At 43.8% G+C, this 23304-nt stretch overlaps 1 protein-coding gene across 6 annotated transcripts in view; it reads right to left on the bottom strand.

The window, feature by feature from the left end:
* The window catches only part of LOC122799976 (proton-coupled amino acid transporter 1-like), a 1348908-nt gene that overhangs the window by 608083 nt on the left and 717521 nt on the right, over nt 1-23304 (bottom strand). For all 6 annotated transcript variants that reach the window (XM_044069408.1, XM_044069412.1, XM_044069406.1 and 3 more), the window contains one exon: nt 14768-14934. In XM_044069408.1, the coding sequence (XP_043925343.1) occupies nt 14768-14934 (167 nt within the window). The remainder of the gene's footprint in view (nt 1-14767; nt 14935-23304) is intronic.

The raw sequence follows: 23304 nt of genomic DNA, 5'->3' as shown, positions 1-23304 counted from the left end.
GAAGTAGCAGTAGCTCTGGTAGAGCGAGTCCTATTTTTTCCTGGGATTTGCTTTCCATGATGAGAGTAACAAAATCTGATTCCATGAGCAATCCATTTAGAAATGGTCTGTTTTGAAATAGCTTTGCCTTGGGAATTTGTTGCATAAGAAACAAACAGTTGCTCTGTTTTCCTGATATCCTTGGTTCTGTCCAGGTAAAAACGAAGTTGTCTGTGTACATCCAAGGAATGCAAGATCCTTTCCCCTTATTTTGTGGATTAGTGAAAAAAGTTGGCAGGTGAATAGTTTGATTTAAAGCCACTATGGAAACCACTTTAGGCATGAAAGTAGGATTAGTCCTTAAAGACACCCTGTCTTGGTGAAAAATAATAGAAGGTTCCACAGCCATGAGTGCTTGTAACTCCGAGACTCTCCTGGCTGAAGTCAAAGCCAGCAGGATAGCTGTCTTCCATGATAAATACTTAAGATCAGATGTGGCAGCAGGCTCAAAAGGAGGCAGAGTGAGTTTTTCCAGAACATAGTTGAGGTCCCAGGCAGGTATGGGTGGTGTCCTAGGGGGCCTTAAATTCTTTGCTCCTCTGAGATATTGTTTCAGAAGTGGATGTGAAAAGATTGGAGGATCTGTATTGTAATGTGCAGAGATAGCTGAGGCATGTATTTTTATGGAGGAGAAGGATAAACCCTTATGTAGCATGTCTGTCAGGTAAAGCAAAATCAGTGGTATGTTAGGAATGAGGGGATCCGAATCCTGAGCATGCATCCAGGTGCAAAATAACTTCCATTTACCTGCATAAGATTTTCTAGTGCTAGGCCATCTGGCTTCTAAGATGACATCCATGACCTGTTTGGGAAGGAAAGGATTAATCATAGACCCTGAACTCGCCAGGCTGAGAGTTTTGACATGAGAGTGCAGAACCTGGCCCTGGTGTTGGGACAAAAGATTTGGAATCTGAGGTAAAATCCAAGGTGGCTTCTGGGATAGATTCATCAGTGTTGAGTACCAAAATTGACGAGGCCAATGCGGTGCCAGTAAAATCATCATCTTGGGCTTGTCCTGCTTGATCTTTAATAACACCCGTGGAAGAAGAGGTAGTGGCAGAAAGGCATACCCAGAGAGGTTTCTCCAGCTGAATGATAGTGCATCCACTTTCCATGCTAGTTTGTGAAATGTCCTTGTGCAAAAAATCTGTAACTGGTGGTTTAGGGGGGATGCAAATAGATCTATGTCCGGGCAGCCCCAGGCTTCTGTAATCATCTTGAATATTTGGGTGTCTGGCATCCACTCATGTGGGTCTGACAGGTTCTTGCTCAGGCTGTCTGCCAGAATATTTTGTTTCCCTGGCAGAAACTGAGCTTGTAGATCCACTTTGCAAGCTAGAGCTGTGTTCCAAAGAGTCATGGCTAGTCTGCAAAGGGGGTAGGAGTGTGAACCCCCTTGCTTGTTTATGTACCACATCACTGTGGTGTTGTCTGTCCGTATCAGTAGTTGTCCTGGTTGTAGAAGATCCCTGAAAGCCAAGAGGGCATTCTGTACAGCTAACATCTCTTTTAAATTGATATGTAGGTGCTTCTGATCCTCTGTCCAAAAACCTTGCAGATCTTTTCCCTGCAAGTGGGCTTCCTATGCGTAATCCGAGGCGTCCGTGGTTCACACTTGGCTGGCTGGAGGCAGACTGAAGGCTTTCCCTTTGTTGTGAAGACATGCCATGGTCCACCAATGGAATTCCTTTTGTAGACAAGGCAAGACAGCAATCTGTGTGTCTAGACTGTGGCAATGCTGGGACCATACACTTTTTAGGTACCATTGTATTTTTCTCATATGTAGTCTTGCATTTGGTATGAGAAGGATGCAGGAGGCCATGTAACCCAAAGCCTGCAGGAATTTCCTTGCAGTTAGCTGAGTTATTGACGCCAAGGTTTTGAAAGTTGAAGCCAGCTGCAGTTGTTTTTTGGATGTCAGGAATGCCATCTGGGTTGTTGTGTTTAGAAGAGCACCCAGAAAAGTTATCTGTTGTGTGGGTGTCAAATTTGACTTTTTTATGTTCACAATGAATCCCAGGTACTTGACAAGATTTTGAACAAATTCCAGATGCTGGAATAAGACATCCTTGCTGTCTGCTTAAATAAGGCAGTCGTCCAGATAAGGGTAAATTTGAATTCCCTTGAGTCTGGAATAAGCTACTACTGGTGCCAGGCACTTGAAGACCCTGGGCGCAGTAGAGAAGCCAAAGGGCAGTGCAGAGAATTGGTAATGTTTCGATCCGGCCTTGAACCTGAGATATTTTCTGCACTCCTGTCTGATTGGGATGTGTAGGTAAGCCTCCTTTAAATCCAATGTCACCATCCATGAATTTTTGCTCAACATTGGCAGGAGCTGCTGCAGAGTAAGCATCTTGAACCTCGGTATGTCCAGGAAAGTGTTTAAGACTGACAGATCCAGGATGGGTCTCCATGAATTTTGCTTTCTGGGAACTACAAAGAGTCTTGAGTAAAAACTTTGGCCCGTCTCTGATTGTGGAACCAGTTCTATGACCCTCAGAGCCATGAGGGATCCCCACCTGGTTTAATGCCTCTGAACATTGGTGTTTTGGTAGGTCTGGCCATCCGTTTGGTCTTGGCAAGGTATGAAAGTGGAATTTGTAACCTCTTGAAACTACATCCAGAATCCACTTGTCTTGGGTTATGTAAGTCCAATTTTGTTGAAAAAGAGAGTGTTTTCCTCCTAGAGGGGCTTCCAGGAGAGAAGTTCCTGGAGCCATGCAGGGGGAGTCATTGAGCCTGTTTTCTATAAGATTGAGGTCTGTCCTCTCCACCCCTGGGGGTGGAAGCACTCCACTCTCTAGGTCTGTAAGAGTTCTGTGCTTGGGCCCTCTTCTCTCTAGAGTGCCTATATCTACCCCTCTGAGGCCTGTCCGTGCTGGGAAAGGACCAATTTTTAGTTGGCCAATTTCTGCTAAATCTTGGGGGCTGAACTTGTAAGAAATCCTTAACCGTTTGCATGGATTTTGCCTTATCCTCCATTTTCTTTATCACCTCTTCAGCCTTAGACCCAAACAAAACATTATGCTGAACAGGAGCATCCAGTAACTTTGCTTTCACTTGATCAGGTAAGTTTTGTTCCTTTAACCAAGCATGCCTTCTAATGACTGTGCCAGAGGCAGCCGCCCTGCAAGAAGCCTCCAAGGCATCAAAACCACAGTGTAAACCATGCTTCCCCACTTGTTCACTGGCATGCATCAAATCGTTAATTCCTTATTATCTGCACATGCAGTAATGGTACCCAGCTTTTGTTTCATAACAGACAGTAGAAATTGCTGATATTTTAGCATATGAAATTGACAATTTAAAGCCCTAATAGATAAAGTAGCAGAAGTGTACACTTTTTTTTGCCCCATCTCTCCAAAGCTCTGGAATCCTTATCTGTCGGAATAGGGATTTTAGCAGAAGCGGCCTTAACCCCCTTAGGACCCTGAGAAATGGTTTCTGGATCAGCAGTAGGATTTTTGTAAAGGAACTGGTGGGAGTCAGGGACCCTGTAATATCTGTCGGGCTTAGCAGGGGCTGGAGGAAAGAAGTCAGGAGTTAAATTAGCCTCAGAAAAGGCATCATCCACAATATCCAAAATAGGAGGAATAGCTGGGGAAGAAGAAGGAACTCTCTAAGCCTTCTCTTAGATTCCGAGTACTCCTGTCCTTCCCAGTGAAAATGTTCCCTCATGTCATGTAAAGTTTCCCCAAAAGAAAAATCCTCAGGGGGAGAAGCTGATGGAATGGATTCCTCAGCATCAGAATCCTCATAAGGAGGGAAAGTATATTCCTGTTCAGAGGAAGACACTGAAGAAATAGATGCATGATCAGAAGATTCATAATCCAATTCTTGCCTTGGCCTTTTGTCTGGAGGGGGGTGTGAACCCCTAATCATGGTTAATAAGTCCTCCGGCATTTTAAGTAGTTGTTTCTGAGATTTGGGTCCCGGATCAGAAGAGGCCTGGGCTGGTGTCTTAGATTTAGAAGGAGTCTTTGCCTTTGTCTTTGGCTTTGCCTTTATCAGAAGCTGTGTAGGCCTGAAAACCCTCTCGGAAGCCGGTACCTGCACAGCGGCTCCGGACCCATCCGTGGGAGCATTGTTCGAAGGTCCTGCAACTGGAGTGCTCGAAGGCCTAGTTGGCTCCTCGAGGGAGTCCATTTCGGCGATCGGTTCTGAAATGGCCGACAACAGGGGCTGCGAAAGCACCTCACTAACGACGGCCAAACCTGTAGCTGGCTCCGCTTGTAAAACGTCGTCTGATTTGGACCTCGGAGGCCTGTCCTTATCCTTGCGTCGTTTGTGAACTCCGGTAGTCGGAAGCGTCCGACGACATTTTATAATTAAATCGCCTACCAAAGTAGTGAAAAGCAAAATCGTACCTTCGCTTAATCGTATGTTGGTTAAATCTAGCACAAAACCGACAACTAGCTACGTCGTGGTCAGGGCCTAAACAAGGAATACAGTAAGAATGGAAATCCTTATGCGGTATTTGCTTCCCACAAGAAATGCAGTTATTAACTTTTTCTGAAATCGGACTGGAGCAAGAAAAAAGTTTCCCCAACGGGGTACTTAGCTTTGAGAAGAAGAAGTAAGTCTTCGGACTGAAGCACGAAAAAATATCAGGAGTCAGCCGACCGGCACTTCTGAACTGCTTTCACTGCACGGCAAGAAAGACTGGAGAACATGGCGTCGGCTGGCAGCTTTGTACTCCTAGCGCTCTGACGTCAGGGAGCATGACTGAACAGCCGACGCCGGATCCAGACTTTGGGATTCTGGCTGACCGAGGACTGCCTGCCGGCAGGAAGAAGCCTACAGTGATGACTGCAACAGTGAAACACGATGAACATCTAAAGAGAATGAGGCAAAGGAAGATGCTCTGGAACTTCCTATAGAATGCCTGCAGGAAATGGAGAACAAAGAATATGCCCTTAGTTTAGAAGAAAATGATTTAAGAGAAGAGTTGCTTGACTTAACAGACACAGACAGACATATTAAGATCAATGAAATTAATACACTATAAAAAGCCAATGTTGTATCTTTTGGCTTTTCCCGGTTAGGGGTCGCCACAGCGGAACTCCGGTCCGCTAATGATTGGCAGTAGATTTTTACGTACCGAGTTGCCAGCCCTGATGCACAACCTTCATCGAAGGTACACCCATTCACGCATGTCTCCACACAGAAGATGCTTTAGCTGAGAATCGAACAGGACAATGTCTTACTGTGAGGCGACAACGCTACCGCAGCATCCACACTATAAAAAGCCAATAAAACCCCAAAAGTTAGAAGTTTGATAAAACAAATGAACACAGTAAGTAGCACTATTCAATGAGATTCATGAGTTATAACAGAAGTAAATGGACATACTGTGCAGCTAAATTATTAAATGATGAAGTCTTACCACAAAAACACAAAGCAGTAAGGGAAAGGAAGAGGATAAATCAAATGTCATCATGCATCGAATAGAGAAAACTATAAAACAATTAAGAAAAGAACTGTGACTGCTAGAAGAGTATAGAAGAAGGAAAGATACTCAGAAAGACAGACATGATAAAAGCAATGCACAGTATCAAAACACATCAGGACTTATTGTGCACTATTTCAAATAATGAACAAAAAATATCAGCACAGACAGAAAAACGTAGAAGATATACAGATAAATATAAAGGAAAAGTAGAAAATAAGGAATTTATCGATGACCCAAAAACGTTTTATACAGAACTGGAAACAAGGTAAAAGGAATTGAAACACCACAAAAAAAAGAAGAAATGGATCCGTTTTGGAAAAATAGCTACAAAGATCCTGTGATACATCATAAAGATGCTGAATGGACAGAAGTAAAATAAAGAATAAGAATTTCAACTGTACAGGATATGAAATGGGATGAAGTAACGGCCAGAGAGACTGAAACAAGAAAAGCTCCTAATCGGAAAACCCCAGGCCCGGATGCAGTGCCTAACTTCTTGTTGTTAAATACAGTCATAATGGAGAACTGTAAAAGGAGAAGAATTTAAGTGTGGTATGGATAGACTACAAAAATGCATTTGACAGTATTCCACATTCATGGATAAAAGAGTGCTTAAAAATGTACAAGATACACCCTATACTGATCGATTACATTACAATGTCCATGAAACAGTGGTAAGCCACTATGCAGTTAAGCCATGATAAAGGACAAATTATAATTCCAGGGGTAAAAAATTCAATGGGGGATATTCCAGAATGACTCTTGGTCACTGATGCTCTTTTGTCCTGCCCTTAACCCATTAAGTTGTCTACTTAACAGATTAGGTCATGGCTACAATTTGGTTCCCAGAAAACAACAAAGTATAAAGACTTCACATCTTTTTTTGTGGATGATTTAAAACTGTATATTTCATCAGATGAGGAACTGAAAGCACAACTGCAAGTAAACAAAACCCTTTTTAGATGACATAAAAATGTCATTTGGTCTTGATAAATGTGCAAAAGGAACCTTTAACACAGGAAAGCTGCAGTACCAAGAAAACATTAGCATGGGACAGGAATGTGATATAAAAGAACTTGAGCAAGAGGAAGTATACAAATATTTGTCAACTGACAAAGGGTCAACAATAAAATATGAACAAATGTGAATAAAACTTACTAAGGAATATTTTAGAAGACTAAAACTAATACTGAAAACAGCACTAACATCTAGGAACAAAGTCCAAGCAACAAATCAGTTTGCTCTCCCTGTCCTAACTTACAGTTTTGGAGTGACTGGCCCCAAAAGGTGTTGGATCTGTTGGACAGGAAAAAGAAGGATGCTTCATGCTTATCAAATGATTTATAAAAATCAGTGTATACGAACAAGAAGTTATGTACTCACCATAACGTTCGATATATGTAGTCCATCGCGCCTCACATTCTTACCCGTGGGTTCGGAGCCGAATGTCGGCTCCAACTCGGCCAACTTTTTTAGCTCGAAGTCTTTCTATTGGCTGGGCTAAGATGGTATCCCATGCTGCACTGCTCTCTATCCTCAGATCTAGTTTGCTGAGAGCCCCAGCACTCATTCTCCATGCATAACACGTAAGGAAAGGAAGAACAAACCAAGAATGAAGGGAACTCTAAAACCAGACCTAACCTCCAGATCCTCCAGGACGGGGGAAGGAGGGGGGATAAGTAAGAATGTGAGGCGAGATGGACTACATACATCGAACGTTATGGTGAGTACATAACTTCTTGATATTATGTAGTCCAATCTCGCCTACATTCTTACCCATGGGACAGCATCCCTAGCACCTAAATCCTGGGAGGCTCAGTGGAAAATACTCCTGAGCACTGTGGAACCAAAGGAAGACCTGCCCCTAGATACCACATCCAACTTGTAATGAGTAACATAGGTGTGAGGAGATGCCCAAGTAGCCGCAGCACAAATATCATCCATAGACAATCTGGCCTGAAAGGCTGTAGATGTAGACACAGACAGAGTAGAGTGAGCCTTCACCCGGAACGGTAAATCTTTACCCCCTGAGGAATAAATGAAAGCAATACAGCTGGAAATCCACCTGGACAACATGACTTTGGAGACAGGAGACCCAATTCTGTTTTCCGAAAAGGAAACAAACAACTGATCAGATTTTCTGAGGTCTTTCGTTCTGTGCAAATAAAAACGTAATTGTCTGTGCACGTCCAATTGATGAAATTTGAATTCTGCCTTGTTTGAGAACTAGGGAAAGAACACTGGCAATTCAATAGATTGGTTAAGGTTACTGACTGACGCCACTTTGGGAAGAAAGGAGGGGTACGGTCTGAGAGAAACCCTGTCCTTATGAAAAATCAAATAAGGGGGTTTGATTGATAAAGCTTGAAGCTCCGAAATGCTTCTGGCTGACGTGATGGCTACTAAAGACAGTCTTCCAAGTTACGAATTTTAAATTCCAAATGGCTGCAGGCTCAAAGTGAGGTGAAGTAAGACCCTGTAGAACAATGTTTAGGTCCCAAGGCATAACAGGTTCCGATACCGGAGAACAAAGTAACAAAGTGCCCTTCAGGAAAGCCTTACAGAGTCTATGTGCCATCAGGCTAGGCTCGTCTGCGACATGAAAGGTAGAAATCGCTGCCAATTGGACTTTAATGGTTGCGGCAGCTGAACCCTGGTTAAAGAGCATAGATAAGAACTCCAATACAGACGAAATTGGAGCTGTGTAAGGGTCAATCTTTTTGGTATGCGCCCAGATTGAAAACCTCTTCCATTTGCTGAAATAAATCTCCCTGGTCGAGGGCTTATGAGAGGAAGATAAAATATGAACCACCTCCGGCGAAAAATGATGAAGCCTAACTAATGACGGAAGTGGAGTAGCCAGGCTGTCAACCGGAGGGTCCAAGGAGAGGGATGGAGCTGCCCTGACGTGTGTGTCAGTAAGTCTGGTTGTGGGTTCAGAATCCAAGGAGCATCCATGAGATAGGGATGGAGAAAGGGAAACCAAATTTGATGAGGCCAGTGTGGGGCAATCAGAATCATTCTGCTTCCCAAGGATTGCGCTGTCTGAATAACCTTTGACAGCAAGGGAACCAGAGGGAAGGCATATAGCAGACCGGAGAGCCAATCGTGGACTAGAGGGGGAATCAATGTGAAGTAGCTGCTGCATTTGGCATTGAGGGGACTGGAAAAAAGGTCACAGCAAGGCTGACCCCACCTGCGGAAGATCTGTTCCGCAACTTGACAGTTCAGGGACCACTCATAAGGCATCAGAATAGCTCTGCTTAGCCTGTCTGCGATCACATTGGACTTCCCCGGAATGTGCGTTGCCACCAGAAAACGTTGGGAAGACACTGCCCACTGCCACACTCGCATGGCCTCTCTGCAAAGGGGGTAAGACTTGGTTCCTCCATGCTTGTTCAGATACCACACCACTGACATATTGTCTGAGTGGATTGCAATAGTCCCGAGGAGAAGAAAACTCTAAAGTGCTTGCAACGCTAGTAGCACAGCTCTCATCTCCAGGACATTGATATGCAGATGCATCTCGTGCTCTTGCCAAGTGCCTTGGACTGTCCTGCCTAGATAATGCCCCCCCCCCCAAACTGGGAGGCATCTGTGGTCACCGTGGCAATCGGGGACACAGGAACGAAGGGCTTTCCTGCATTCAGGTTGTCGGTGCGAAGCCACCAACTGAGATCCTGTTTGCACCTGTCTGTGAGTAGAATAGGGTGAGAAAGTGGAAGACGTTGGAGACCACTGGGCAAAGAGAAGCCACTGAAGGAGCCTCATATGTAACCTTGTCAGAGGGACTAACATAATCGTAACGGCCATCGTCCCCAACAGTTGGAGGACCCATCTTGCCTTCGCTCTTCTCAGAGAGAGCAAGGCGTGAACTTGTTGTTGTAGGACTCTGATTCTTTCCTGTGGTAGAAATGCCCGCATGAGGACGGTGTCTAGTTCCACGCCTATAAAAGTGACACGCTGTGAGGGCAACAAGGCAGATTTTTCCCAGTTCAATGTGATGCCCAACTGTTGACACAGGTTGATAGTAGCGTCCCTGGTCTGAAGTAGTAGATGCCTGCTGGTGGCAGTAAGGAGCCAGTCATCCAGATACGGAAACACTTGGAATCCCCAACGTCTCAAGTGAGCAGTCACCACTGCCATGCATTTGGTAAACACCCTGGGGGCTGTGGTGAGAACAAAGGGCAGGGCTTGAAACTGAAAATGACTGGCTCCCAGCTGGAAGCGTAGGTGACTTCTGGATGCCCTGTCCATCTTTATGTGGTAGTAAGCATCCTTGAGGTTGATGGAGCACATCCACACTTCTTTTCCCAACAATGAGAGAATAGACTGCAATGTGACCATTCAGAACTTGGACTTTTGCACGTGGGTGTTCAATCGGCTGAGATCCAATATGGGTCTCAGGTCCCCTGTCCTTTTGGCACCAAAAAGAATCTGGAGCAAGTCCCTAATCCGATCTGGTCTGAGGGGACATGTTGGATGTCTCCTTTTTCTAGCAGCTTTGAAACTTCTAAAGCTGCGTAATCCCTTTGACTGGGTGGAACATCCGGGATTTTCTTGACTGGAGGGGGATTTGACGAAAAGGGAATGACATATCCTCTGGAAATTATTCGTAGAAACCATTGCTCCTGGGTGATGTCTTGCCAGGCTTCCGGGTATAATGAGATTCGACCCCCAACTGGCTCCGGAAACGCACAGTTGGGCCTCCCATCAGGAGCGGTGGTAGGGAGTACCACAAAAGGAATTGCGGTCTCCCGAATTGCGGGGGCCTCCTCTGCCCCTAGGGCAGCATCTTCCTGAATAACCACCCCCTCCCCTGTCTCTGGAGGGAGACTCACCTTGTGCACCGGGAAAAAACCTCTGTGATTTCTTGAACCACATTTTGCCACCTCTCTGGGCCTTGGGATAAGGCCTAGAGGGAAGGGAAAAACGGACTCCTACAGCAGACAGAGTTTTTCCCTCCTGCTCGCACCTGGTGAGAGTGTCTTTCACCTTGGTTCTGAACAAAGAGGAACCATCAAAAGGGGCGTTGGTGAATGAAGACTTGAAGGCCTCCGCGAAATGACAAAGGCGCATCCAGGTCTGTCTCCTAAGAGCAACTCCTGAACTTGCTGCCCTACCCGCTCCTTCGGCTGCATACGAGATTAGCCTCATAGAGGAGTTTTGCAATGGAACTGAGGGTAGACATCTGAGCGTTGATCGTCTGGGCCACCACCTCAGAAACGTTACCCGTGAGAGTATCTCCAAGTTCCTAGAGGAGATCTCTCTGGATCCGTGTAAAGTGTGATAAATAATTCAGTGACCATAAGGTAAAGGTCGCTGAAGAAAAGGTACACTTCCCGTACCGGTCCATGGTCCTAGACTTCTTGCTAGGGGGATGGACGGTGGAAGAAGTCTCAGCTAATTCCTTTTGAGTAGCAGCTGCCACCACCATGGCATCCACAGGGACTTCCCCTTGGACAGAAATTCCTTACCAGGGGGAGCAGACAACAATGTATTGGGTGTCCTGGGGACTGGTTACGCAGAGTCAGGGGTTTCCCCCACCCTTCGACAAACCAAATCCAGAAGCTCATCGAAGGGTGGAGATACCCAGGAGGCGGAGGGCTGAGCACCAAAGGCCTTCAGGAAGACCGACTCCTCCTCGGAGGAGGCTTTGGATGGCCAGTCACCCCTTTGTTTCAAAATCTCTAGGATGTCAGAGAAAGAAACATCCTCAGAGGATGACTTGGGGGACCCCTCCATTCCTTGAGGTCGGTGTCTGATGTGAGAGACTCATCCTGGGAATCTATGTGCTTCCTCTTGCACGTTTTCTTTCTGGGTGGCTCCTCTGGCAAAAACTCTGAGGGGCCTTCAGAAATGTGGGGACCACTCATGGGGGTACCCTGAGGCCTTGGGGCTCTGCTGTCTAGAGATAGATGGTGATCAGAGACCTGCACCGGTGTAGTAGGGGACAGAATGACCGACTCGCATGATGCTGCTGACGACCTGGCAGCACGCTCCGCATGGCCTCGAAGGCTGGTCCCCCCGAGTCCGAAGAACGACTAGCCTCCGAAGCCATGACAGGAGTCAAACTTCCCCACACCGAAGCACCGAGAGGGAGACTAGGAGTGGAGAGGTGTCCCGAAGCCTCTCCCTCGGGTCCGACCAAAGAATCCTGAGTCCCGAACCCCGTGGACGGCGCCGACGGGTTCAGAGCTGACGGCACCGATAAGCCAGGAGGGACTGTTGGAACTGACCTAGAGACATCACATGGAGCCGAGCACTCTTGCTCCAAAAGCTGAGGTGTGCTCGGAGGAAGTATCGAAGCGGGTTGAGGGATCAGCTCCAGAGCCGACTGGGTCGGAGCCGAGAACAATTTTGCCAATACCGGTGACTGAAGGAGTCTCTGCATCACTCTATCGACGTCCACATCTGATAAGGTCCTGGAGGATTTAGAGGATAGAGAAGGAGATCGAGACCTCCTCTCCGAAGGGGACCTGCGAGGAGGGGATACTGGCCCAATGCTAGGCGATCGGCTCCGAACAGGTTCCAAGAAAATTGGAGCCGAAGCAGGTTCCATAACAACTGACACTTCCTGCAGCCCCCCCGAGGACAATGGAGCTGAGGATGTCGAAGCAAACTTTGCTATTTTCTCCGGTGGCTCTGAGGAGACTAATGGAGCCGGAGATCTCTTTTTTGATTTAGAGGATTTAGCCTTGGAGCTGGAAGCACTCTCCAGACCCTCCTCGAAGGAGGGTTTCAGAAGTCCCTTCAAAATCAATTTATTCTTCCTTTCCTGAAGAACTCACGGACTAAAGGCATGACAGAAGCTGCATGACTCCTGGAGATGAAACGCTCCCAGACAATATACACAGACAGAGTGTCCATCGGTAATGGACATTTTATAACTGCACCTACAGCACTTCTTGAAGCCCGAGGGCTTGTGCTCCTTAGTATCTTTGGACATAGTTAATCAACAATAATAAAGCACCAAGACAATCAAACACTGAATAAAAGGACCAACGGTGAAACAGTCACAAGGTGGGAAAAACCTACAACAAACAAAAACTACAAGATCTCAAAGTTAAACATTCCTTAGACACAAACACAAGGGCCTCTAACTTATAAATGGTTTATAGTCCTGGTAAACTTTACTGAAACAAGGAAAGCAAGGGGACAGACTAGGTCCTCTAACTGAAAACGGGCCTAGCTCGCTGGAAACAGCTAGTGGGATACCAAGAAAAAAACGATCCAAAACACAATTTTTTCACAAGACAAGACAAGAACACACAATAGCTATTAAAATAGCTTTTTGTTTGCAACAAATTTCTCTGATAAGGAAGAAAAGGGGTACTTAGCCACAGCCAAGAGCGAGACCACGTCCGAGCTACACGAGCAACAAACGAGATCTGGGGATAGAGAGCAGTGCAGCATGGGATACCATCTTAGCCCAGCCAATAGAAAGACTTCAAGCTAAAAAAGTTGGCCGAGTCGGAGCCGAACCCACGGGTAAGAATGTAGGCGAGATTGGACTACATAACATGGCCATATATTCCCCATTCTGAAGGCGATATGGACCTCCTTGAAACTGATTACATGCATCGATCTACAATCATAGGAATGCAGACATACCTGTTGAACTCAAGACCCAAATATAGTGAAAGTTTTAAATCATGAGGAGAATAAGTCTAAGATGACTTCCCTGCAGAATTTAGCAGAAGCATATTGGCGTGAAGCAGGAATGTAAATAAACCCAGAAGTAAATAAAAGTCAGGCAGCAACTGGATATGCCAAAAAAACAAAAAAGAATATAAGGTGAAGGATCAGATGAGAAGGAAAGAAATGTGGAAAATGCATAAATATAGTTGCAAGTATAGAAATGTCTGGAAGAACCTCATGTTGATCAGGAAGAAATGCAGGAATGGTTAAGGAGAAGAGAATTTAAACCAAAAAATGAAGAGTTAATATTGGCTGCCTAAGATAGTGGGCTACGTGCACGTTGGTTTACAAAGTCCATGGAACATGTGAGAGAAACAGACAAATGTAGGTTTTGTAAAACAGAATTGGAAACACTCACACATCTTGTTGCTGGGTGTGATATACTAATGATAGAAGGACTCTACACTGAAAGGCATAACATTGTGGCAAGATTGTTGAATTGGGGATTGTGCAAACATTATAATATTGAAGTAGCTGAAAGACACTGGAAACAGGAACCACAAAGCATTATAGAAAATGATGAAATTTATACCACATGGGATCACCGTTTACCAACAGTTCAAAAAAGAGATGCAAAAAAAAAAACATATATAGTAGTCCATGAAAAGAAGACAAAAGTAGCATTGATCACCCAGTGACTACAGTCTCTTACTTACAGAGACACAAAGTCATAAAATATCAGGGTTTGGAGACAGAAATGATGGCAATGTGAAGGAAGGATACCCACACAGTTCCAATAGAAGTAGGAGCAACGGGTCTTATAAAAAAAAGAATTGACAATCATACTTAGATATGCTATTGACACATACAACTCAATATGAATTTCAGAAAGAGTCAATACTGGGCAGACTGTGGGTGCTGCAAAGCGCACTTCTGGCTAACATCAAAGATTGAAACAATACTCACATACTTAACTAAAAGCTTTCAATATTTTTTTCAGATACAAAGGTCTGTAACAGTGCTATAACTTCCCTGTTCAACATTCATTTCAAAGTGTTTTATTTCAATAAGGTTTTGCAATGGGTGCTTGCAAATCTATTATATATGTACAGACATTATACAGCAAGGTCTCCATGCCACACAGTAATGCAGCCCTAACTGTAACTCAGATAACATGAGTTACAATGGCAGCTAGGTTGCTGAAGGTTAGAGAAGATGGGAATGAGTGGCTATCACCAGCTTATCCATCCTGGAGAGAGGGGTGACAGCCTGCTCCACTGCAAGTCTGACACCTAGTGGACATTGGGTGTACCAGCAATGCAACATAGAGGTCTGAGTACATGCACCGACAAAGCAATGTGAACAACACAAGCTATGGCATATATACATGAGCAGGAATGTGCAAATCTCCAGGCACAACATTGTGGTAGTATCACTCACCCAGGCTGTCAGTGAGATAAAAATGGGTTAAAATAAAAGGAAATCACATGTGACTGAATAAATAATGGCACTCTCCTGCCAAACGATGAAAGGGGTTAGACTGGGGAGTCACACTGCGTTTATTTCTAATATACCACAGTTCATATCATGAAAATAGATAAGGCTTATAACTTTTTGTCACTGGGTACAACTTACCAGCAATTAGGCAGATTTAGAGTTATGCTTGCCTGGATATGCTCACCAAACCGAAGGTAACCAAGTGTTCCCAGACTTAGATAAAGCAAGGTAACTATAGCCATTCCCAGATAAAGGACAAATGGAAACTGCTTGGGTTTCTTCATCTTGTTTTCCAAAGGGAGAATCTGAAAAACAAATGAACAACAAAGAAAAATGATTACAGCATGTCTTCTGCAGTACTGAACTTAAAAATGTCAATTTATTTACTTATTTCTAGATAGACTGAGTTACAAGGGTACAATTTCAGTCATAGCCTTGTCACAAATAGTTTAAAACTCAAGTCAGTCATACAATATACATGCATTTCAACAATTAAGGAGTTTTTACACATTTTACAGTACGATGATGTGAACAACTTTTTTTTTTAGATTTCAAGCTGCAGACAATATACCATCTGATGCAGTAGTCTACAGAAAGCTTATCATGTTTTGTAGAACTGGGAAATAACTTAAGCAGTAAAGTAGCCTTGTTGTTCCTCTTAGTACGCAATGCTCCTAATTTGGAGGAATTGTCTCAAAGATAGCATTTATTTTAAACTATAAGTTAGTGTGGTCTGTCCCTGCTGAGCTGTACCATGTACAAATATGCAGGGTAAATGATTTCAGAGATTTTATGAAGGAAAGCAAGGCAGGCCTCAGTGAAATATGATAAAAATAGACTTCCAAGGTTTAGTATCCAATATGGAAAATGCACTGATGTGCAACACAAATGATGCCGATGGAAAGTACAGTTGCGTAAAATCTTACCATAACAGTAGATGTCCTTCGCTTCACTGCTGCAGTATTCCTTACACTAGGGATCCCCTTCCAAGGATAGCCAATGTCCAGCCAATATACCAAAGCCTTAGGCTGGAATAGGGATGTTGTACGTCACATTTATGCTCCACATGCACAGTGTAGGGTATAAAGGTGATGCACAGATGTACCATCCTCAGAAATGAAAAGCCACAGGAGGAACAACAGTCCAAAGAGAAAAGAGGAACATGTGCATCCACAAGGAGAAAGAAACAGGGAGACAACGCAGGGAGCTAATACTGCAACAGTGAAAAGAATGACATCTAGTGTTACAGAAAGATTTACACAATTGTACTATATCCTTCCATATCACTGTTGCAGTATTCCTTACAGAAGTGATAGCATAAAAGCTCAGGAAGAAAGTTGGGAAGAGGAAGGTCCAGCAGAACCCTCAATAAAGCCATGCAGGACAGTCCTGGCAAACCCGGCTCTAACCTTGGAAACTACATCCAACTTATAGTGCTTAGTAAAAGTATGTACATAAGTCGAAGTAGCTAATCAAGAATGGAGTTAGCATCCAATCCTTTGAAAATAAAATACCAGAAAAAGCCACAGCCCTGGTAGAATGAGCCTTAACAGAAGAAGGAAGGCTTTTCCCATGAAAGGAGTAATAAAAGGAAATGGCATTAGATATCCAAGAAGAAACAGTTTGCTTAGAAACAGTCAAACCTAAAAATCTAGAATGAAAGGAAACAAAAGCTGCTCATATTTACAAATGGCTTTAGTTTTATCCAAATAGTATCAGACTTGTCTATGCAAATCCAAGGTTTGGAGAGCCTTCTCACTAGTAGACTGTATAGAAGGGAAAAAGTGGGCAAATGAATAGATTGATTAACAGATAACCTATTAAACACCCTGGACATAAAAGAAGAATTAGTACAAAGAGACGCTCTGTCCTTAGGAAAATTTGAAAAAGGAGGAACAGCTATAACGGCCTGCAGCTCAGACACATGCCTGGCTAAGGTAAGGGCCAAAAGAACAGTCTTCCCAGAACAATGCTGTAAGGAAGTTGAAGCTGCAGGCTAAAAAGGAGCCTGAGTCACTTTTTCCAGGTCAAATTTAAGGTCCCAGGAAGGGGGAATGGGCTTCCAAGGTAGGCCTAAGATAAAGTATGCCTTTAACAAACTGTTTGACTTCCCAATCTGGAAGCCAAAGGAGGAGTCAAAGGCAGACAATCAGAAATGTATGACAGATGGGCTTTAACAGAAGAGTATGCCACCCCAGCATTGAGCAATTCACACAAATAAGAGAGAACCAAGGGAACTTCCACAGAAAATGGATCCAGGTTACGAGTAAGACACTAAACAGAAAATCTGTTCTATTTGGATAAATAAGATTTCCTAGTAGAGGGTTTCCCGGCCTCCTGCAGAACCCAAAGCACATCCTCAGGAAAAGGTGTCTAAAGGGGATCAAAACCCTATTACCTACAGTGTCAGTTGAAGAGTGGACAAGTAAGGATGGATGAGATATCCCTTGCCTTGTGTGACTAGATCCACCCTGTGAGGTAACTTGTGATGATTGCCCTTGGCTAAATGCAGAAGAAGAGGGAATCAATGCTGTCTGGGCCAAAAAGGAGTCACCAACAAGTTTTTGGGAGCATCCTGTTCTATCCTGAAAAGAAACCGTGGCATGACAGGAAGGGGAGAGAAAGCATAAAGAAACATCTCCTTCCAGGAAAAAGAGAAGGACATGGGACTCTGGTGCAAAAGACAGGAAGTTGTCTGTTCCAAGGGAAAGCAAAAAAAAGATCTACTTGAGGAGTGCCCCACAGGTGGACAATGTCCAGAAAAGCATATCTGTGAAGCATCCACTCGTGAGTTTGTGTTATGGACCTGTTCAGTGAATCTGCCACAATGTTCTGATCTGAAAGAATATAAACAGTCTTGAGTCACCTGATACTGGACAGTTAGATCCCAAACCTGAAGAGCTAGTCTGCACAAGAGGTAGGACTTTGCCCTTTCTTGCTTGTGGGTACACCCCATCACTATGGTACTGTCAGTGAAGATTTTGAGGGCCCCTGAAAGGAAAAGAGAATGAAAGGCCTGAAGGGCCTGGAGAATACCTCTCATCTGTTTGATACTGATGTGGTCCTCCTTTTCATGTAGAGACCAAAGGCCCTGAACTTTCAGGGGACAGAAGGAAGCCCCCTCCCACCCCACATCTGAGGCATCTGAAAAGAGTTCCTGAGTGGGGACTGGAGGTTGAAAAGGAAGCCCTGGGTTGATGGACAATTGATGAATCCACCACTGATGCTCCAGCATGAGGCATGAGAGAAGGGGAAACTAAAGGATCAGAATGTTGAAGCCAGACTGACTTTAGGAACCAATGGAGATTTCTTATATAAAGCCCGGCCAGAGAAGGCATAGGAATGGTGAAAGCCATGTATCCCAGAGCTCTTAGAAACTCCCTGGCTGTAATGGAAGCCAGAGGAAGAAGGGATTGAAATAATGTCATCAGAGTTAAAGCCTAAGGTAAAGGCAAAGATGCCAGCATTGGAACAGTCTTGAGCATGCACCCAAGAAAATCATGATCCTGAGAAGGAGATAGAAAGGACTTTTATGAATTTACTGTAAGCACCAGGCTTTGCAGAAAACAAACAGCATAGTATAGATGCTGAAGTAAAATCTCTGGACAGGAAGCCTGAATAAGTAGGTCATCCAGATAAGGAAAGATCTGTATTCCCATCATTTTGCAAAACCCAATCACAGGAGCAAGGCATTTGGTGAAGACCCTTGAAGCAGTAGAAAGGCCAAAGGGCAAAGCATAGAACTAAAAATGAAAGGAAGCAACACTGAAATGTAAGGGGGTGAATAGGGATGTGGAGATAGGCATCCTTGAGATCCAGCGAAACTAGGAAAGTCTGAGGAAGAAGAAGAGGAAACAAGGTTTGAAGGGATAACATCTGAATGGTAGGAAACTTTAGAAAGGTGATGAGCTGAGAGATATCCAGAATGAGTCTCCAGTTGTCTTCCTTCCTGGGAACCAGAAACATTCTGGAGTAAAATCCATTTCCCTTTTGAGGAGCCAGAACTTCCTGAATTGTTCCTTGATACAAAAGTCTCTGAAGAACATCTGGAAAAAAGGCCAGCTTTTCCTGTGAAGGTTGAGGAATGCTCAAAAGGGGGGGGGGGGATTTCCAAACCATGTAATACCCCTGACGAATGATGGATAAAACCCAAGAATCCTGAATGATCCTTAACCAATTTGGAAGGGACAGGAAAAAACGAAAATTTCACAGGAGCATGACTAAGGAGTGAGGAACAAAGATAGTCAGACACAGACTGAAAAGTAGGCTTCTTAGCCCCAGAGGTTTGAGTAGACTTAATAGGAGGAGTTCTTCTACCATCCTTTTTACCTTTGGGAGGAGGGTGAGACTGTCTATGGACAAATGCATATTTAGTAAAGTAACATAATTCCTCTGAAATTTGGGAACAGGGGAAACAAAAAAGTGTTTCAATTCTTGCATAGCCTTAGCCTTTTCCTGAAGGGACTTGGAAAGCTCAGCAGCTGCAGAACCAAAAGGATGTTTATCTACAGGAGCATCCATCAGCTTGGCCTTAATATCATCAGGCAAAGGCTACAGGTGAAGCCAGGTATGCCTCCTCAATAGAGAACCAAAGGCAGCAGCTTTACATGAGGCATCAGCTGCATCATAATTGCATTTAATGGAATGGCGGGCTACTTGAGAAGAGAACCCTAACAAAGAAAGAGCCAAAATCTTCCCTTCAGAGTCAGGAAGGTCTGAAATAACCTGAAAAGCCTGAGAGGGAACAGCCAAAACTTACCTGCTCATGTGGATATGGTAATTCACAGCCGTAAAGGCCAGTGTACCAGCAGTATACACTTTCTTGCCTAATCTCTCCATAGTTCTGCCGTCCTTGTCACAGGGGACCAGCTCTGTAGAAGGTAAAAGCTTAGATGGTTTATCGGAAGAAACAGAAACTACAGAAGGGTCAGTAGAGGGACACTTGTAAAGGAATTTGCAATCATCAGTCATCTTATAAAACCTAGCAAGTGTTTTAGGAGCAGGGGCTGGGAGTCAGGAGCCTGAGAAGCTGCAAAAAAAAGTGTCCAACAAAGCAACAAGAACAGGAAGCACAGCAGAGGGCTTGGGAGACTATTTGAATGAGTTCATAATACCTCTGCTGGACATCTGAGACCTGGGTACAGTGCCACAAATTCCATCATAAGAAAAACTGCATCTCCAAAGGAAATCTCCTCAAAAGGTGAATCAGGATTAAGAGTCATCTTCCTCAGAACCACAGTCCAAGGCAGAGAGAATCTGAGAGGAATAGATCAAGGATTCTTCATCATAATCCACATCTTCATCAAATGAAACCTGCTCCCTCAGCCTCTTAAGAGGAGTAGAAGACCAAGGGGGTGCAGCAACAGAGTTCCCCCCCAGCCTTAAATATCTTAGATGGCTCTGACCCCTGCTGACACTCAATAAGCGTACTGGGAATCCCCCTCCCTAACAAAGATTTACAGAACACTCCTAAGCTCTTCAGAAATGCAACAGTTCTAACTGAACATCTGAAATGGAAGTCTGCAGTGCTTCTGGGGATGTGCAAGAAGCCAGATCCATGCCGGACTCAGAAAAGGTCATGGCAAAGAAATCCAACTAAAAATGGGCAGTCTTCTGGATTTTCACCCACTTTGAGACAGATGTCCAGTGGAGACGGTACAGCCTAAGAATCCGACTGAGCTTTCTTGATCTTCTTCATAGACGGCTGACCCTTGGGCTGGGATGATTCTGCCTTAGTACCCTGAGCCAACAACTTAAGACATTGTTTCTCTAGGTAAATGCCTAACGAGGAGAGACAACTATGCAAAGTTTTTGGAACAAATGCCTGACAAAGAGGTGTATGGTTGTAAGAACCACCTAAGCAAAATAAACATTGCTTGTGATGGTTCTTATGGGGAATTTGTCTCCTACACTGGCATTTCCCCATCTGGATAACATAAAACCAACAACCACAAGAAAAATAAGACAAGACAAAAACCCCAAAGGGGCACATACCTGAAAATGGCTTGGCAACCAGCAGTTGAAAGAGGATTCAGACCGACGACTAAAGATGGCGCTTGGACTGGTGGCAAAGAAGTTCTGAGGATAGTATGTTCGTGCATCACCTTTATGACCTAGCCATGCATGGATAGCATATGTGTAATGTACGATGTCCATATTACAACCCAAGGCTTTGGTATACTGACTGGTCATTGGGCTACCCTTGGCCGGGGTTCCCTACTGTGAGGAACATTGCAACAGTGACATGGAAGGACATCTGTATGTACGAATGATACTGATGTTGTATATAGTGCTCTAGTAAGATTTTCTGTATGCAACTTACTTCTGAATGATGGATATTAACTGAAGTGCTAGTGTGGCTAGAATTTATTATGCCTGAATGTTAATGTGGAGTTTTGCTAGCTTTGGTTAAAAAGAAATATTGATGCTGCATTCTGGGATACGGGCACATGAATTAACACATTCAAAAAGCTTTACTCGGCGAGTCTATAGTTTAAGTATTTTTTTAAATAAATGTCGATTACTGGCAAAGAATAGTGAAGTACTATAAAAGTGGAGCTGTTAAAAAGTACATGTCTTCTTTTAATAGGGGATACTAAAAATAGTGCACCAGATTAACCTAACCTAGAAATTTGCAGGCAATTTCTATAGGGAGGGTGGCCTAATGGTTAAGGTGTTTGCCTTACAAACACAAGATGCAAGGTTTGAGTCTCACAAGGGATAACTGGCTAGGTTTAAAATGGCTCGCAAGGGCAGTTAGCCGAGTACTAATCTATGAACCTCTAAACCTATAAATGGGTTTTGAATGGTGCGGCAAGGTCTAATCCTTAATGAAACGTCCTACCAGTGAGAATACTAAGGTAAGGGAGTGGAGGCAAGACTGATCATGGAATTTTTTTTAATGGTACCTAGAAGCATAAACACTTTTTTACAGAAGTGGATGCAAGTCCTAATCAACTCAGCCATCATAAAATGGTCTATTACTTATTTATTTATTTATTGACATTTGTTGACCGGGAAAGTCCACTGGGTCGGTAACCTATTTTCAGTGGAGGCTCGGGGAGAAAAGCTCTACTACTAAAAGATGTACATAGTTAAAGGCAAATTATACAGGTTAAGTAACCTAAATAAAGTAATGGCAGTAGGATTTGCAAACATGATCCACAGGACATTTTCCACATATGTTACACCTAATTTAATATGCAGGTACACCATTAACATGATTCAGGAAGGGAAATGAAAATACTGATCAGCTTTGTAGAGGGGAAAGTGCTGCTGTAATGTGTGCAGCATACTAAGGAAGGTTTGCAAAATATCCATATCTGCTATGCACTAACTATATACACACACTTGTTGACCAGTGGCAAAAAGGCAGACTACACATGCTACAATCACAGCTGATTTGCAGTGTTTCCCCCTTATTCAGATGCGTCATTCTCTACAGTACATGGAAAGCATCATAAAGCACAAACCAGTATGTCAGACTAGTCGATGCAGTTGTTGCTGTTTTGAGTGTGTGTGTGTGTGTGTGTGTGTGTGTGTGTGAGCGTGTGCATTTACATGGGGGGGTTGAAAAAGCAGCAAATTACAGACAGTCTGAACAAGTAAGCTCATTGCAGAATGTGTACCTTGCCATCTGTGTAGATAGTGGTATTTTTTGTGGGGTTTTACCTGCCTGTGGTCTTGACTGGGTTAAGGGATATTCCATATACTCACAAACTGCGAAGTCACCTATACTGTGCTTGTAGTCTTTGCACACAGCCTGCACAGCTTCCAGGATTCATCAGTGTAGGCAGCCCATATAAGGTACATTACACTGATCAGCTGATAGAGTGGTAGGTATAACATTAGCTAGGTCTGCTTCTCTGCACTCAGGCTCTGCAATGTTTCACAGCAGCAGAGCAGAACTATAGCTCTTCTACTGAGCAGAACAATTCACAAAACTTTTATTCTCACTGCTCATATGTATGCAATACCAGTGATCACTTGTATCTCATTACTGGGGAGGGAAGATTACTAGCAAGGTAGCCGACAAGTGCCTGCCACCATTCTAATCTCATTTCCAGTAATAATGACACACACAGGTTCATGTGGCCTGTTATTTTGTCCACAGTGCAGATACTGGGGATGTATATTATAGTTGGGACTTTTACTAGGGTTCTTATTACCTTATCGAAAAGCCGTAATATCGAATGGCTTTTCATCGAACCGGAAAAGTCGAAAGCTGAAAATAGCGAAAACATGAATGAGCGAATTCTTTTCTTGGGAAAGAAACCGCTTGGCCATCTCCTTGTGAGTTTTCCCTTTTCCCCACTGTAGTGCGATTTCGGAGTTGGTACATTTACTGGTATTATATTTATTGGTATTTAGACGAAGCCCCCCACTTTATGTTTAGATTAGTGCGTAGTTGGTGGTAGGCTAGCGATTTCTTTCCCAAGGAAAGAATTCGCTCATTCGCTTTTTCACTATTTTCAGCTTTTGATTTTTCCGGTTCGATGAAAAGCCATGCGATATTATGGCTTTTCGATAAGGTAATATAGACCCTTTACTTATGTTTGGATGGTGTGACCAGCACCAACTTCATGCTGCTATTCTACAATGTTTAGCAATGCATCACATCACTTCAGAAGTATGAACAGATTGCTCTATAATATTTTTACTGTCAACTTTATGCA

Source organism: Protopterus annectens, chromosome 4.part0 (assembly GCF_019279795.1).
Source record: "Protopterus annectens isolate FY-2018-M chromosome 4.part0, PAN1.0, whole genome shotgun sequence".
Taxonomy (NCBI): domain Eukaryota; kingdom Metazoa; phylum Chordata; order Ceratodontiformes; family Protopteridae; genus Protopterus; species Protopterus annectens.
This window is presented reverse-complemented; position numbering and strand designations above follow the sequence as displayed.